Source organism: Platalea leucorodia (assembly GCF_965183815.1).
Source record: "Platalea leucorodia genome assembly, chromosome: 1".
NCBI classification, from domain to species: domain Eukaryota; kingdom Metazoa; phylum Chordata; class Aves; order Pelecaniformes; family Threskiornithidae; genus Platalea; species Platalea leucorodia.
In genome coordinates this window covers 91,527,012-91,542,962 of record NC_138823.1, presented here as the reverse complement: position 1 = coordinate 91,542,962, position 15,951 = coordinate 91,527,012, and the positions used below count along the sequence as shown (strand labels likewise).

General features: G+C 50.0%; 1 protein-coding gene across 1 annotated transcript in view; it reads right to left on the bottom strand.

Moving 5' to 3' along the window:
• PHLPP1 (PH domain and leucine rich repeat protein phosphatase 1) overlaps nucleotides 1-8,307 on the bottom strand; it is a 143,583-nt gene extending 135,276 nt beyond the window's left edge. Inside the window, exon 1 of the mRNA XM_082334332.1 lies at nucleotides 6,930-8,307. Coding sequence (XP_082190458.1) covers nucleotides 6,930-8,292 — 1,363 coding nt within the window. The 5' untranslated portion in view covers nucleotides 8,293-8,307. The remainder of the gene's footprint in view (nucleotides 1-6,929) is intronic.
• Nucleotides 8,308-15,951: the final 7,644 nt, after the last annotated feature.

The window sequence follows — 15,951 nt, the reverse complement described above, 5'->3', positions numbered from 1 at the left end:
TATTTTTGGGAAACGGTATCTATGTTAAGATAGCATACTGGACAAATGCTAGCCTAATTGGAAAAAAAATATTCTACAGCAACTACAAGTTATTTTATAGTGAAAAATGTAAAAGTTATTCTCTTCCAAAAACGTAATGCTGCAGCTAACTCAACTGTCCAGGAAAGCTACTTGAAGGACAAAAGTTACACAAAGAATAAACACCAAGGCACTTTTGAGTGAAGCAGGAAGCTGAAAATCTAGAATTTTCACAGAAACTTTCTGACATAAAATTTGTAGAGCTTAACGACCTCAGATCTATACACAACTCTGTCATGACCATGCAGCTGGAATTTTAACTTAGGTTTCCAATCTCACAGATGATTATCATAAGCAAGAGGTTATTGATTATTTTTAAAATGAGGACATTGTCTTCCTGTGAAGTTTCTTAAATATCTTGCGAAAAGCTTAGTGTTTCAGAATTCCTGTCTTAGAGCCAAATCTAGAAAAAGTTAAGACACATTCATTTTTCAGTGAGTTTAAAACTTGTTAGTTGTTTACTAAGGTTGGTTGCATTTCTCTTGAAGATCTTTGAGAAGGAAAAAATAAGCTGGAATCGCGTAGCCAAGATCGTGAAGCTTACAAAACAAAAGAGACTTTAGTACACCCCACCCCACCCCTTTTACGCGAGCTAGTTTCCCCACGCAAACTGCAACTGACTCCAAGCATCAAAGCCTACTCCATCTGAATCCACACCAAAAAAAGAGACCTCACAAAAAAAAAAAAAACCTCAAAGGTAAATGCAATGTTCAGTTCTCTGGGTCAAAGAATAAAGTTATTACAGGGCTATTTCAGACATACGGCTTCACAGAGTGCAAATCCTCATTTGAGCAAAAGTTCTAAAATAGAGCAATAAAATTGAGTCAAGGGAAGCTGAAAACAAGTACGCTCACAGATTTATCTGATCTAAAATGCCAGTGTGCCACATTCCACAAGCAGTGGAATAATGAAACACCAAAGACGTCAGTCAAACCGTCTTTGCTTCTACTGTCCAAGACAAATAGAAAGTAAGTCTTTGGTTTCTCTTTTTTTTTTTCCCCCTCTAAATCAAGATACTAATAGCTTAACCAGTTAATTCAAAATGACCACCCCTTCAACATAGAGGGAAATAGAGCTGTAAGCATGCAAGGTACAGGTTCCCTCCAAATTAAACAGCTGAGTGTAACAAGTAGCTCCCTCCTTTACGATTTCTGCCTCTAAGCTTCTATACTATGGAATTCTGTATGCATATACTTTTCAAACTGACCTTCTCAGACATGGTGGTTTATATTTGCTTCTTTTCCAGATGATCACTTGGATAACAAAGAAATCTCTGTTTATAGTGTTTTATCAGACCACAAAGTAGTTTTTGGTAGTTAAGACGCACATACCAGTTGCTAACACTGTTTCGAATGAATGTTTCTTTTTTTGTACTATTAAGTAGTATCTTCCCAAGAACCACGTAGTGCTTTAGATGCATAGCAGTCTGTCAGTGTCCTAGCAGAACAGATGGATGCTTTAATTGCACAAGGCCTTTTAGGTATATCGGCAGTTTCATCATCAAGAGGATGTTTATGCACAGTTTCAAAAAAAATTTTTTTAAGGAAATAGTTGGTGAGATATGCAAAGAGGGACAGTATCAAAATACATAAAGATAAAAGAAAAAAAAAGGAGAATGCTGCATTCAGTGCTGCAGCAGTAAGGAAATTCAGCTCCTGGATGTACCAATTTAGGTACTACATATTTAGTATATATAGTAACTCTTATGTACATCACACCGAAATCTCCTGTGTTGGTGCTTCACACGTACTTAAATTATGGATGCTAGCCAGGAGTACAACAGAATTTAAAAGTTGCAAAAACCATTGTACTTAACAGCTGTCACATACCAAAGCTCAGCTGCGGTTTCACCAGCATTCCAGCATTATCGGCACGGCTCCTCCAGCGCAGGAGGAGAGGCGAGCTTGCAAAGCCGCCTACCTCAGGCAGACCCCATTCCAACTGCAAGGAGATAAGCAAGCGGCTGTGCACATGGACAGGTGGAGCAAGCCAAGGGCACCGCAGCCATTTTAAACTTTCCTGCAGAATTGGACTAGAAATTTCACTGCTTTGGTCCCACCAAGGACCAAGCTTGGATTTAAACACACTATGTAACTGAAATGAGATAGTTTCCCAAAAAGTGGCAAGTTTCAGGTATTACTTCTCTTTGCAGGAGATGCCAATGCATAAATGGTTACAAGGTGAAACAACGCACATCCAAGTCACATTAGGAAGAAAAAAAAAATCAAGACCGTGGCAGTGCCAGGCAAAGGTTGTTCTTCCTTTTGGTTTCAGACAAGTTCACAGACACCTCTCCTTTCCAATCACATCTGTAAAAAAATATCCATTCACATTAATGTCAATTAATTTCTTTCACGTTAAATAAGATACTGGACTTCAGAACTAAGTCAGTGCTCCAAGGGCAGAAGCTCTTTACGGCACAGCTGTTCTCCTACCTTCAGTTAAGAAGCAGGTCTGTCTTTGCACGTTTTCCCCCCTTAAATGGCACTTAGTCATCTTAAATCGAGTTTACCGATGTATTAAATAGCTGAACTGAGTTATTCACCAAGTAGAGCAACAAGCAGCTAGTGATTCAATACATGTCACATTCCACAAAGTTCAGCATTGCCAGGCCTACGGTGTTTTCATGGAAGAGCAAGCATCTAAAACCGTTTCCATCCATATAGCTGGAAGTCTTAGTGTGACCCCAACTACCAAGTGTACTTTTTAAAAAAAAAAAAAAAAAAAAAAAAAAAAAAAAAAGCACACACACAAAAAAAACCCCAAACCCAAACAATTGCTTAGATCATTACAACTGATCCTGACACTAGATCTTCTCACCCTTATGTTCATACTGGACAGACCAACGTTTTTTGTAATGAACTTTAAGACAAAGCTGGATTCGTTTCTCCTCATAGCTTTCTAAAAGGTCACACGAGCAAAAACCATTTCTTCCCAAATAACGTCTGACAGCCAGTTGCAAAATTAACACCCCTAATCACATCTAGCATTTCCTTAATATTCTGCCTATAAGCAATGATCTACTGAAAAGTGATATATTTGATGACACCAGCAGGTGCAGAAGCCCTATGTCACATCAAAGAGCAGAGAATTTAATGGTGGCCAAGTGCCAGAATCAGAAATAACATCACCTTTCAGTAGTAAAACAAAAAAGCCTCAAACACCCATTGTACCGAACCAGTCTTCAAGACCAAGATCATGTTACTCATGCTCCTTGCCATGCAGATGCCCCATAATGCAGCACTGAATACGATTCCATGCTTATTTTTGATCTAAAGACTCAAAACAAATAAGCAGTTTTGCAATTTTTAAATGATGAGATTGGTGCATTGGTCTATTTTTCCTTCTACATGCAAATTATAGAGAAGTCAAGGCCACTGGGACAACTCATGTTTTACAAAAATTATTTTTACAGAGCAATAAGGAATACCATAACTTGTTTGCAAGAAGCCTTCTGGATCACAGCCACTTTTATGGTTTTAGGAACAGTTTAGTAAGTCTGACCTAATTGGTCTCCCAGCGACAATATCATGACTGTAATTGCACTATGGATTCTTATACAGTTCCATAACTCAGTAACGTAATATCTCAGTGGAAAGCTATTTAACCATATCATTTTAAATAGAGATTAAGTATTTCAAACTTTGAGAACAGTATCTTTCGTTGAGATAGATTTCAACAGAGAGAAAAGTTGACATGCGTGACCAGTCACTAATGGCCAATTCTGCTCGAATTGATGTTCAGGGGAGTAGGATCAGACCCTTAAAGCTGTAAGGGATTTTGTTTTAGCAACAGCATTATCTGTTTAATGCTCAGAGTCAAGAGACTGAAGAAATCAACCACACACACTCTGAGTAAGAAAAGAAGAGGAGATAGCAAAATAAAGATGCACTAACCACATTTTGAAACTAACAACCAAGGCAACATACAGGAAGCACTTTTACCTTCCTAGTGTCACCTTTTGGTTTTGGGGGCTTTTAAATTTAGAATTCTGCATTAAAAGAACAGATATTTCATTTACAGAATGTTTGTGGACTGCTACTTATTAAGAAAGCTGTTTTATCATAGTAAAAAGTCCTGATTCTCTGCAGGTCTCCTAGCAATTTTTTTTTTTTTTTAAATACATACTTTCCAGATTCCACAACTAGAGAAATTACCAACCTACAGTAATCACTAAAACCATTGGCTGTACCATCTTATCTTGTTTCGAATCTGTCATGTTGAGTTTCAGTATAGTAATCTTCCAGTCCTAAAACCGTCTCTTCACAGAAATAAAAAAGCCCAAAAGTCACCACTGTGCTCTCTTCTCTCCCCACTCCAAGGGGATTAGGTGAAAAAATTCTTTTTAGAAACGATGCAATAAATCCGGCCTAGCTTTATGCCATTTTACATCAGTACAAGCCCAGGATCACCAAATCCTACTGAGACAGCTTGCAGGAAATTACAGGGATAGGGATGCTAGTGGTTCTCTACCCACTGGGACAAGCCAAGCTGCTTAAACCAATGAAGTCCCAGGCAAACAGGAAATCACCGTTTTAAAGCTTTCCTTAGGGTACGATCCTGGACGTTCATTTATAAAAAAGGTACTTCTCCTAAGCAAAACACCCTAACTTTGGGGCCAAAAACCACTCCCCTTTCCAGTTTAATTTGATGTGCATTCTTTTTAAGTGTCTCTCCTTCCCTCCCTTTCATCTTGGGGAGGGGAGGGGGATATAAAATAAGGAAGCAGAGATAACTTGCCAAGACAGTTACATAAAATCTGTACGATTACATGTCAGTAGTATTTTCTTAGCTGTTTTGGGCTGATCTGGTACATTAGGTGCTGCAACCATTCTGCTACAAGCACCTGATCACAGGTGTTTTAGATGTTGATCACAGATCCCCTCAAAGAGATAAGGATTTCAAAAAACTGCACTTTTGAAGTACAGAGGCATACTTCTTAGCATATGAACTTGCGTAAGAAATTTGCATTAATTTAATCCTATGTATGCCTATAGAAATACATTTCTATTTAGTAGTTTTGTACAAGGAAGTCCAAAACGTACGAGCTACCTTAGCAATCAGGTTGAGACACTGAAATAAAACAGCGTTGGAACGTTCGCATTTAACATATAGAATTAGTGGTTTGATGCGTAATAACTACATGCAAACAGGCCTGACTGCGTGTAAGGCTTCGCTACGTTTTCTGATTGTGTTTTTCTTTAGAACACATCCTGTTCGGAAAGGAGGCACACGGCCAGTCTCACTTTAAAATGTGTCTGTGCATCCCCATTTACCGGCGGGACTGGAAATAAAGGAAGCAACTTCCCTTCCAGCATCACCTGCTGACTTCCACCCTCAACAGAAACAGGCAGACCACCATCATCATCTTAAAAAAAATATTTTAGCTCCTTTCTAACTCCAACACAGCTAACCTATTTCTGTCAGTCCCCTGAACAAACGCTACTCCTGCACTCGTTATGCCAGGGTCATTATACAACCGACCAAGAAATGTGAAGAAAAGCTGAACTGACCACTCACCACCACCCCCACATTCTCTTCTGAATAAAGCAGGGCACTTATCTAGCGTACTGCTCTCCTTCCCACCCCGCCATTACCGCCCCTATCTGACATTCAGCAGAATTCACTCGAGAGAAGAATCTCCATATTCTTCAGAGTTAAAGCACTGAATTCTCACGGTTCAGTGAAGGACCACTCCGCTCAGCCAAGCCGGCAAGGGGATGGATGGCATTTGCTACTTTGCTAGCACGACCTTATCTTTGGATGCCACATTTACCTATGTCACAGGAAAACTTACTAGGTATTCGACCGCTTATTTGGGCATTAAACAATTTCTCCTTCTTGGAGAGATGGACAGGACAGTTAAAACCCAAGGAGTTCCAAGATTACAGTAAGTGTTTCATACAAACCCATTCAACTGACACACAAGGTATTTTTAAACCTCCCTAAAGCTGCAGAAGGTTGCGTAATTACAACGTGGGAGCTAACTTTTCCACCCAACGCTCCCCGAATTCTGCACTGCAAGCTGTAACAGCGCAGCCGCCTTAAAAAGCCTCTGCCTGTTCACCGTAAAGGCGGCCAGTGCCCTGTTTCCAAAGGCTCTGTCCTGCACCCGCGCACTGCCCTCGCCCACCGCCTCCGTCTCTCGGTGACCTCCGGGCACCCCGGCAAACGGGGGCACCGACCGCCAGCGCCGCGGGAAGCCACGCGCAGGCTTTGGCTGGCGGGGACGCGCGGCGCTCGGCGGGGAACCCGCGCGCCCCCCACCTGTGCCAGGAGCAGGAGCGCGCCCAGCCCCCGCCGCTGACCGAGCCCGCCTCGCCCACGGCCCCGCACCCGGCCCCGCACCCGCGGACGCCTGGCACCGCCGGCCACCTCCCGCCCCCGGCGGCACGGGCGCGCCCCCCGTCGCGGGGGAAGGCGGCCGGCTGCGGCGGGCTCAACCGCGAGCGCCCGGTGCCGCCGCCGGGAACGGAAAAGAGGAGAGGCGCGACCTCCCCCCCCCACGCGTCGGAGGGAGGGGAGGCTGCCCTGGCGCGGCCTCAGCTTTGGGGCGGCCCGGAGCTGCTGAGCGCCGCTAACGCCCCGGCTTCCCCCGGCAGCCGGCTCGGGGCAGCCCTGCCCGCCGCCGCCGGCGGGGACCTCCCCGCCCGGCCCCTCCCCGGCGCGGCGACACCCGCGGGCCACCTTCCCCGCGAGAGGAGGTAGCCCCGGGGCCGGCCCCGGCGGAGGGGCAGCGCCCGCCCGCCTCCCTCAGCCCGGCGCCCGCCGGAGCCGCGGGCGGGGCGGGGGGGAACCCGCGCCCGCCGCCCCGAGGGCCGCTCCCTCCCCGGGGCCGCCGCCCCGCTCACCGGCGTAGAAGCGGATGAGGCAGCCGGTCTCGGAGTCCATGCCCTCCTCCTGCACCCGCCACAGGTCCCGGAAGCCCAGCTGGGAGAGGTAGTCGTTCTGGATCTGCAGCGGCTTCTCGTGGGCCTCCAGCCGCCGGCTGGTCTCCCCGTGGAGCTGCACGTACAGGGCGGGCGGCCCCGCCGGCAGCTCCCGCCCGCCGGCCGCGCCCGCCGGCGCCCCCCCCGCCCGCCCCGGGGGCAGCTCCCCGGGGCAGGGGGGGCCCCGGCCCGGCCCCGCTCCCGCTTCCAGCCCGTCGGGGGGCACCGGCTCCACCTCCAGCTCCTCCGAGGAGGACGAGCCGCCGCCGCCGCCGCTGCTGTAGGGATCCAGCCGGTCGGAGACGCTCTCGGCGCTGGGGCTGAAGCTCTCGGTGTCGGAGCCGGCCGGCCCCAGCTCCCCCAGCAGCGAGGGGCAGGAGAGCGGCGGCCCCGCCAGGTACAGCTCGGCCGGCGGCGCCCCGGGGCTGAAGTCGGAGGGCGCCGGGCTCGGCCGGCCGCCGGCCAAGTCGCTCTCCTCGGCGCTGCCGCCCAGCGGCAAGCGGCCGGGCCGCGCCGCTCCCCCGCAGTCTCCTCCGGCCAGCCCGCTCCGCGTCCCCCGCCGGCTCCTCGGCCTCTCCCCCGGCTGCGGCCGCTGCCCCTCGGCCGCGGGCTCGGGCGGCGCCTCGGCGGGGGCCGCCGCCGGCTCGGGCGGGGGCTGCTGCGGCGGCGGCGCGCCCGCCTTGCCCAGCACCCGCACCACGTTGCTGCCGCCCCGGTGGCCGAGCTGCTGCAGGCGGGCGGCCACCTCGGCCGCCGTGGTCTCCAGGGTGCAGAGCACCGGGCGCAGGTAGCAGTTCATGTGCCGCTCGTAGACGTGGACGCAGCCCCGCTGCAGGTCCCGCCGCACCCAGTCCCGCTCCGGGGGCTGCAGCGGCTGCAGCTGCCGGGGCGGCTTCAGCAGCAGCGCTTTCCTGTCCAAGCTGCGGGCGCCCAGCGAGGCGGCGGGGGCGGCGGCGGCCGAGGAGGCGGCGGCCGAGAGGTTCCTCTTCAGCCTCCCCCGCCGCAGGAGCAGGGAGTTGGCGTTGCCGGCCCCGCCGGGGGCCGCCGGAGTCCCGCCGGCCGACAGCGCCGCGGGGGGAGCCAAGCCGCCGGCTCCCCCTCGCCTCCTCCGCGGGCCGCCGGCTCCCCTGCCGTCCGGCTGCCCGCCGCCGCCTCCCGACGGCTCCACGCCGCTCTCCGCGCCGGGCGCCGCCTGACTCCTCCTGCCCGGGGAGCCGCTCTCCGGCTCCCCCCGCCCGCCGCCCGCCGCCGGGGCTTCTCTCGCTCGCTGTTGCGCGGGCTCCATTGCCCGCCGGGCCGGGGATGCCGCCGCCGCCGCCCTGCTGGGAGCGCCGCTCGCCGGCCCGCCGCGGCGCGGGGGGGGGGGGGGGGGGGGCGGGCCGAGCGGAGCGCGGCGCCGCGTGCCGGGGGGGATTACGTAGCAGCGGGGAGCATGCCGCCGGTGCCCTCGCGCCGCGCGCCCGGCTCAGCCCCGCGCCAGCGCCATTAGGGAGGCAGAGCGCGAGGGAGGGAGGCGCCGCTCCCCCGCCTCATGAATATTAAGCAGCCCCCGCCTCGCCGCTGCCAAGGGCCACCGAGCGAGGGAGGCTCGCGAGGGTGACGCCACCGCTCGCGCGGCGGGGCGGGGCCTCCCCGATAAACACAACGTGACGGCGCCTGGGGCCGGGAAGGGAGGGGGGTGGTGGCGGGGGAGCGCGGGGGCCGCTGGGAAGCGTAGTCCCGCGCCGGCCGGCGGCCGCCCACCGACTACAAGTCCCGGCAGCGCCCGCTCCTCGCCCTTCGGCTTCCCGCCGGGCCGGGCCGGGCCGCCGCCGGCTTCTTGCCCGCGGGCGGGCGGGCGGGGAGGGCTCCCCGCAGCGCGCGTCGGAGGCCCGCCCGCCCCCGCGGTGGGGTCGCCCGCCCTGCGGCCTGCCCTATGCGCGCTACGGCCCTGCCCGTGGTCCGCCGGCCGCCTTCCCGCCCCCGCCGGCTGCAGCCTCTGGTGCGAGAGGCCGCTGAGCGGCCAAGCCTGAGGGCGGGAGGCCGGAATGTGCTGGAAGTCCCCGCGGTTGCCCCGGCTGGGCCCGGGGAGGCGTAGCGTGCCGCCGCGCCTCGCGGCACGGGGCCGCATCCCTTATAAAACGATGTCAGGACTTGGTGCTGCGCTCGGTGGCTGCGTTCCCGAAGCCTTGTCGGGAGGCTCTACAGAAAGAGCCGACGAAGGGAAGCCGTACGGCCCGCGGCGCCGATGGCGAGGCCCGCGCACGGTCACCCTCGCGCTGCGCCTCGCTGGGCGGGAGCGTGGCCGCTCAGCAGCGGGTGCTGGCTCGTGGCCACCCGGCAGCGTGCGCGAAGCGATTTCACAGGTTCGGCGGCCGTGCCCGTTCCGCTCTTTCCGAGCTGACGTGTCCTCCCCGCTGGCTGTCCCGGCGCACAACCCAGGCGCTGAGCCCGAGCGATCTTCTTGGCCGAGGAGACGATCTCTTCAGGGCCACGGTGGAGAGAAACATGGGAACGTGGGGGGGAAATTATACATTAAAATACACACGCACACGCACTCACAGAGAAAGCTGCTTTGTGAGTAGACTCACAAAGTTTCAGTGCTATTAGCCTGTCACTGTATTTCAGGGACTAAAATTACTGAAAATACTTACTTCTTGAAAACTGCTTAGAAGCAGCCATTAAATAGCAGCATTCCCCCCTGCCTCCCTCCCCCCCCCCCATGCGATTTTAAATGAATTACTGAAACGGAAAATTACAATCAGATAAATACAATTAGCAGTGTGAAAGCGTGAGTTTCCATACTGTAAGGACACCACACTACAGTATTTATTCAGAGAAATCTCTTATGCTCCTGAGGATGTTTTAGCTGACTAATATCAGTTGGATAGGGCTGTAACTGACAGATCTTTCCTTTTTAATACTTTTTGTAAAATCACAGTGAAACATCTTGCCAGATATCAAAAATGCTATAGACTGCAATAAAGTGGGAGTTCTGGGCAATTAACCAGTTATGTCAATGTTAGGGGGGATAAATCATCACTGAGAACCCCGAGATAAACTCTTAGTGAAACAGTGTTTTTAGTTGGTGGGTTTTTTTAGTGCATACGTATAATGTATGAACCATAAATAAAACAGAACCATAATAAAACTAAAGCTTACATCTCCTAATAAAACACTTCTCCACACTTCCATGTTATTATCTTCATATCCCGTGCAAGCAGGTGAACCACATCACAGAAAACAGAGGCAAAGTTTCCCAAGGAACTTGCAATGGCAATAGGTGGCTACCTTTTAAAAGGTTTTGTAACGACGAAGCTGATGTTTTACCTTTATATGGAAACCACCCACTTTCTGAACAGAACAATCTGTCAGTTAATTACGGTTTGACCACGCAGTTCGCTGGCCCGCATCTGGAGCTGCAGTCCCCAGCAAGAGCGTCTTTGGAATTCCTGCTGCGCGAGGGAGCCAGGACCACGTCCAGAGCACGGACTGACAGAAGATGATGTCAGCGCTTGGCCATTTAAGGCTTAAACTGGTGCCCAAAACCTCCCTTGACAGTAGCAGCACACAGCAGAAGTGCAGCACTGAGTATATTGAGGTCTGGTTCTGGCTGCTTTGTACCTTCTGGTTTATTTCTACTGCTTTGCACCCCCCTCACGCCACCTACTTCATGAACGTTACTCCAGGTCTCCTGATTTAAATGTGCGAGAGAAACATTCAATGTGCAAACACACGCACAGGGAGGCGCACTCAGAAGAAGGAGACAGCAGGCTCTAGGGACGTTATTGTTGACAGTAATACTTGAAAGAAAAGCGAGTTTCTAGAAAACGGTTTCCAGCCCTTCTCTTCTTTGGAGGGAGCAGGGAGAGAGAAGCTCTACTTTTCTCAAATTGTTCAAGTACCTGAATGTTCGTGCACACGCACATAAAATCCAGAACACAGAGATTCTCCAGTGTTACTCAGGAACACGGAAACGTGTGGATAAACAAGTTAGACATCATTTTGAAATGAGCTGACCTGATTTGTCCTCCACTCGAACTGGAAGACTGTCCTAGGGCCACCCTGCCCGTGCTGTTGGGAGCTTCCTTCCAGTTTTCACTCTGAATTTACACAGGGGTGTAAATTTGCTCACATGCCGGCACTGCATTGCCCTTTGACTCAAATAGCTTTTTTTTTTTTAACTCCAGAGTGTTTACCCCCAAGGTACTTACAGGCAGCAAGAGCATCCCCTGGCAGACTTCGTGTTCTCTCTTTGATAGACTAAACAGGCTCTTTTTGTCTCCTCTGGTGAGACAGTCCGCATCCTGTAGGAACACGGAGTTAAGGTCATTTAAATAGCCTTGGGTGGGATCCTCAAGTGGGGTGGACGGGTATCGCTCCAGCTCTGGATTTGTGCCGCAGCTTTCTGAGTCCGCACAGAGCAGCCGCCACCTGCGATACAACTCGGAGAAGCGGCCGGGGACCGAGCTGACCTCGCTCTCCCTCTTGCCAGGCTAACTCACCACTGCCAGCAGCCTGACTAATGAAGGGCTTTATGCAATTAAAAAACAAAGCAGCAGTGCTGAAGTCCTGAGGGTGGAAAAACTGTTGGATTTGTCACTGCCCTGTGAAACTGGTTCAGGAGCAGAAGGCTGCAGTGAGGCCCTCAGCATCCTGTGAGCCCTGAGTTAAAAAGGGACCGCGCTGTCGCTCTTCATAGTTTCCTGAATATGAAGGCGGCAGTTTCTGTAGTGACCCAGCATCTCCAAATGTTAGTGGTACCAAGCCTGGTTATTTTTGCTTTATGCAGGGAAGTGTGCTGGAAATCTGTAAGTATACGCGTATTTAAATTGAACTCTCCAGCTTACAAGAAAACGAGGCTATTCTCCATTTCCCAGTGACTGATAGATACCCTTAAACTCTCCTGGAATTGTGAATTTTGATAGGGATTAACTGCTGTCGTGAGACATAGGAATGGAGCTTATGAAATTGATGTTTGTCAGGAGGAAGTGGAAGGGTGAAATACACATTTCCCTTTTCTAAAGTTTGATCGATGACAGCTATTTGGAAGACAGGTAAAATGAAACAGGATGGTTTGCAATCTGCAGTTTTCCAACCAGAATCTGGCAATCCTGAAGAAGAGTTTTCTGATTATAGGAGTTGTCAACAAAAAATAAGGGAATAAAAAGTAATTTATCGCAGATTACTATAAATGACTCCATACCAAAACTCTTTGTACTGGGTGAAGAGATTATACATTCCCACAGACAGTGGCAGGAAAATGCCACAAATTCTTGAAACCACAAGATGACTTCTGTGGACAATGTTACAGCCGGAGTTATCAGAGCCGCAGAGTCCTCCGAGCAACAGAGCAGACCACAGCTTAGCTGAAATCCTCGCGGGGGCTGGAGCTGTTGTAATCGTTACTGCCTACACCTCTGCCAGCAGCTACTACAGCTACGGCAGGAGGCATCAGGCTGCCGTAGGCAACCGTGGGGGCGTGATCTGCGTTCCTGATTCCAAAACCACTTCCATACAAGTACTGTCGACGCTGCTACATGTTCTTCAGCAATGCACCTCAAAGAACTTTACAAATGTGGGTAAGCGGAATTATTTCCGTATTACAACAAGAGGAGAAAAGAGGCAAATGCCTTCTTGGTTGTGCGTTAAACCCCTGTCAAGGCAATGAGCGTAACTCAGGTCCCCGCGTCCCGAAAGCTGAGCACCAGTCTGTGAAGCTCCCTTCTTGCTGGATGAAAGTCCTGTCCCAGCTCTTCTGGGCGGAGGGGCTGGAGCTGGGTGCAGAATCCCGTTGTTAGGTTGTTCGACTGACATGCAGCATACTCGCTAGTTCAGTTTCTTGTAGAGCTAACCTGTCTTGTTTTCAGCAAGGTAGGGTTTTCCTAAGCCATCATCAGCCGCGTGACGTGGACGTCCTTCGATTACACAAATGTTTCCCACTGTGACACGCACAGACGGAGTTGTGTTAGCATTGCAGTCAAACATCTGGGACCTGCAGCTTCCTTAGCAAATTTTGGAATTTCCTTTCCAGCACAAACTTCTTGTTCCCATAACATATGAAGAAGGCAATTTACAGAAGTAAATAGCAGCTTCCCCATTCCTGTACAAGGTAATGAGCAGCTGACACCGTGTTAACCATATAGCTGAAAGCCACGCACAGGGAGACAAATCTGAGAAAAAGAAACGCCAGCTTTGTTACCTGGATTGATTACAAGTCTATGTTCTATATTCCAGTGTCATATTAAATACTGTGTTAAAATTAAAGCAGTATTTTACAGATTTTGTTTTTAATTTGTGTTGATACTAATTGCAAAGCCAGACCTTGTAACTGCCAGTAAACTCAGCAACCCCTATACGCTAATCCTCTTACCGTGTCTTCGGCTCTTCCATTTTAAGCCTCGTGTTTTGTTTGTTTCTTTCTTTTTAAAGAAAAAGAGTTTCATTGCCTGTTAGATATTAATGCATTAAAAGATTCTCTTCCAGAACTGTATAAATCCTTCCTTGTAATTATTTCTTTTTATCTTTCATGTTCATATGGTGTCTTAAGCCCTTTTTGTTTTAGAGCCCCACAACTCCTCGAGGTACAGTATTCATCGCTACTGATAGAGATGGATTAATGTGGATTCATTAAGCTGCAGCCAACACAGTGACTTGAATGCAATGGTTTTACATAATATATAGCTCTAAATAGCATGACTGGCACATTTGAAGTGACCCAAGAGATTCAGGCATTTTTGGTATCAGCTTTTCATGAGGTTAGTCATCTCCCATTAATTCCCTTGTAAATATCTTAGAGGGTACTGTTTGTTGTTAAAAGGCTGTACATAAAGGCCTTTCATGCAAGAGGGAGGATATGTTTCCGCCATACAGCAGGTTCGGCAACAAAGTCGTTTTAGGAAGTTCATGCCCCTACTCACTTGTATTTGCCGCTTCTGCCCAGTGTGTTGCCCACTCCAGTGTGCCAGTATGACTGGAGCTGCACTGTCAGCCGGGTAATGGAAATGCTCTGCATTAAAATGAATTACACCTCAGGAATCTCAGGTATTGCTTTAATACAGTAAGAATCTATCACATAAATACCTGTTATTTATTTGTGAATGGCATAAGCACTGAAGTGAGAATAGCAGACTGGAAGCTAAACTCTCAAAATATATGTTACTGATGATTTATACTAGTACAGAGTGCTATCAGTAGCTGCATCTACAGTAATTTACTGCAAGTATAAACAAAGGTGCACGTTATGCCCTTTGAAGGAACCTTTTTAACTGTATTTCTTCAACACCAAAGCTGTATCTTGTTAAAAGTAAACATAGAAATCCTCCAAGGAGATTAAGAAAATAAAGCCTTATACAATTAAAATATTGGCAGGATCAGCCTAGAAGTTAATACCAAAATAACTCACTGTCACATCTGCAGCTCCCCAAGCAGCTCTCTTGGAGGGGCTTCCAGGAAATCAGTAGGGAACACATCTGAGCTCTGTTTGATGAATAGGACCAGAAGAAGTTAAATCCAGGAGAGGAGGAATTTTTTTTCTTTAGCTACTACAGTGACAAAACGCCCATTGACTTCTAGGCGGGCGGCTGCACACCTGTGTGCAGAATCGCCCTCCTGTGCCGTGTCAGCGGCACGTGAGCGTGCCTACCAAAGATGCCTTGGCTTAACATCCCCACCCCTCCCTTGCTCACTCACTCGGCCATTTCGGCCATGACTGTGTAGTCATAGGGCTGTGCCGCCCTGTTGCATGAGATTAAGAATGCTCTTGGTAATACGCTGGAATGATGGGAATGAGCCCAGTACTCATGGATGAGTCTAAACAAAATTTCCAGGAAAATGAGGCTGCCATCTAGCCGATAGATCACGGGGCTCCCCAGCAGCAGCCCAGGTCACCGTAAGGCCCTGCTCCGTGCTCCCTGTCAGTCTGTGCAGAAGCTGGCCTGGGGCTGGGGGTGAGGGAAGCCGTAGGAAAGGGGGAACAGCTAATATTTTAGCATCCAGATTTTGCTGAGGTGAAAAACTGCATCATTATCTTTGCAGATGTTGGCCGGGGCACACCAAAGTACAGTCACAGGTATTTATTTGGCATCCAAACTGTTTCAGGGGAAGCATCATCCTGCTTTCAGCTTTCCAAAGGTGTCCTCTGCTGTTCTCTAAGTGCCAAGAAGAGAGCTGAATGCTCTGTGAGACTCCACCTACTCCGGTCAGAGCAAGGATAAACCAGGTTCTCCAAACTGATGTGAATTCTCATTGCTAGAGCGGAATAAGGTCCTAGTTTTTCCAAGCACATAAATGCTGAGGCACTGTCACTGGTAGCACGCTCTCCAGGATATTCAGTGCCTGTGACCTACCTATTCCACAGATCAAGACATGTTTTGTGGTTAAAATATTCATTGGCCTCTTGAGAAGAGAGACGATGAACATGTGAAAACCCATCAGTGGCTCCCGCGCAGCTGGGAAATGCCACGCTTTGAAAGCCAGCTGGATTTTTAGGAACATTGCTTCTGCCAACAGATACCGATAAGCTGTTTTCGTAATAGTGTCACAAACTTCATCTTCCACCTACTTGACACCTTTCTTTGCCACACCAAACAGATCAGTCCTGCACCAGAAGTGGGTCTGGGATTCAATATTGCCGGGAACTGAAGCTTTCAAGCATGCATTTTCTGACAAAAGTGTCACCTGGAGCACACGGTGAAGGTTTTCCTTGCAGAGTTGAAGAGGCAGAGGGAGGGAGCTAGCTTGGTACCTGTGATCGTGAGCAATCAGATTTAAAAAAAAAAACAACCCAACAGCGGTGACGTTTTCTCCATGCGGTTGGTCTATAGTATAGCAAATAAGACCCAGCCGTAGAGCTCTTCTCCACAGCATTTGCAGACAGGCTGCTGGCAGGGCTCACAGCCATCGTGGCTTAGCACAGCTGGGCTGCATGCATTTCTGTGCGATAGCCAAATGTTTTGTGTCCTAC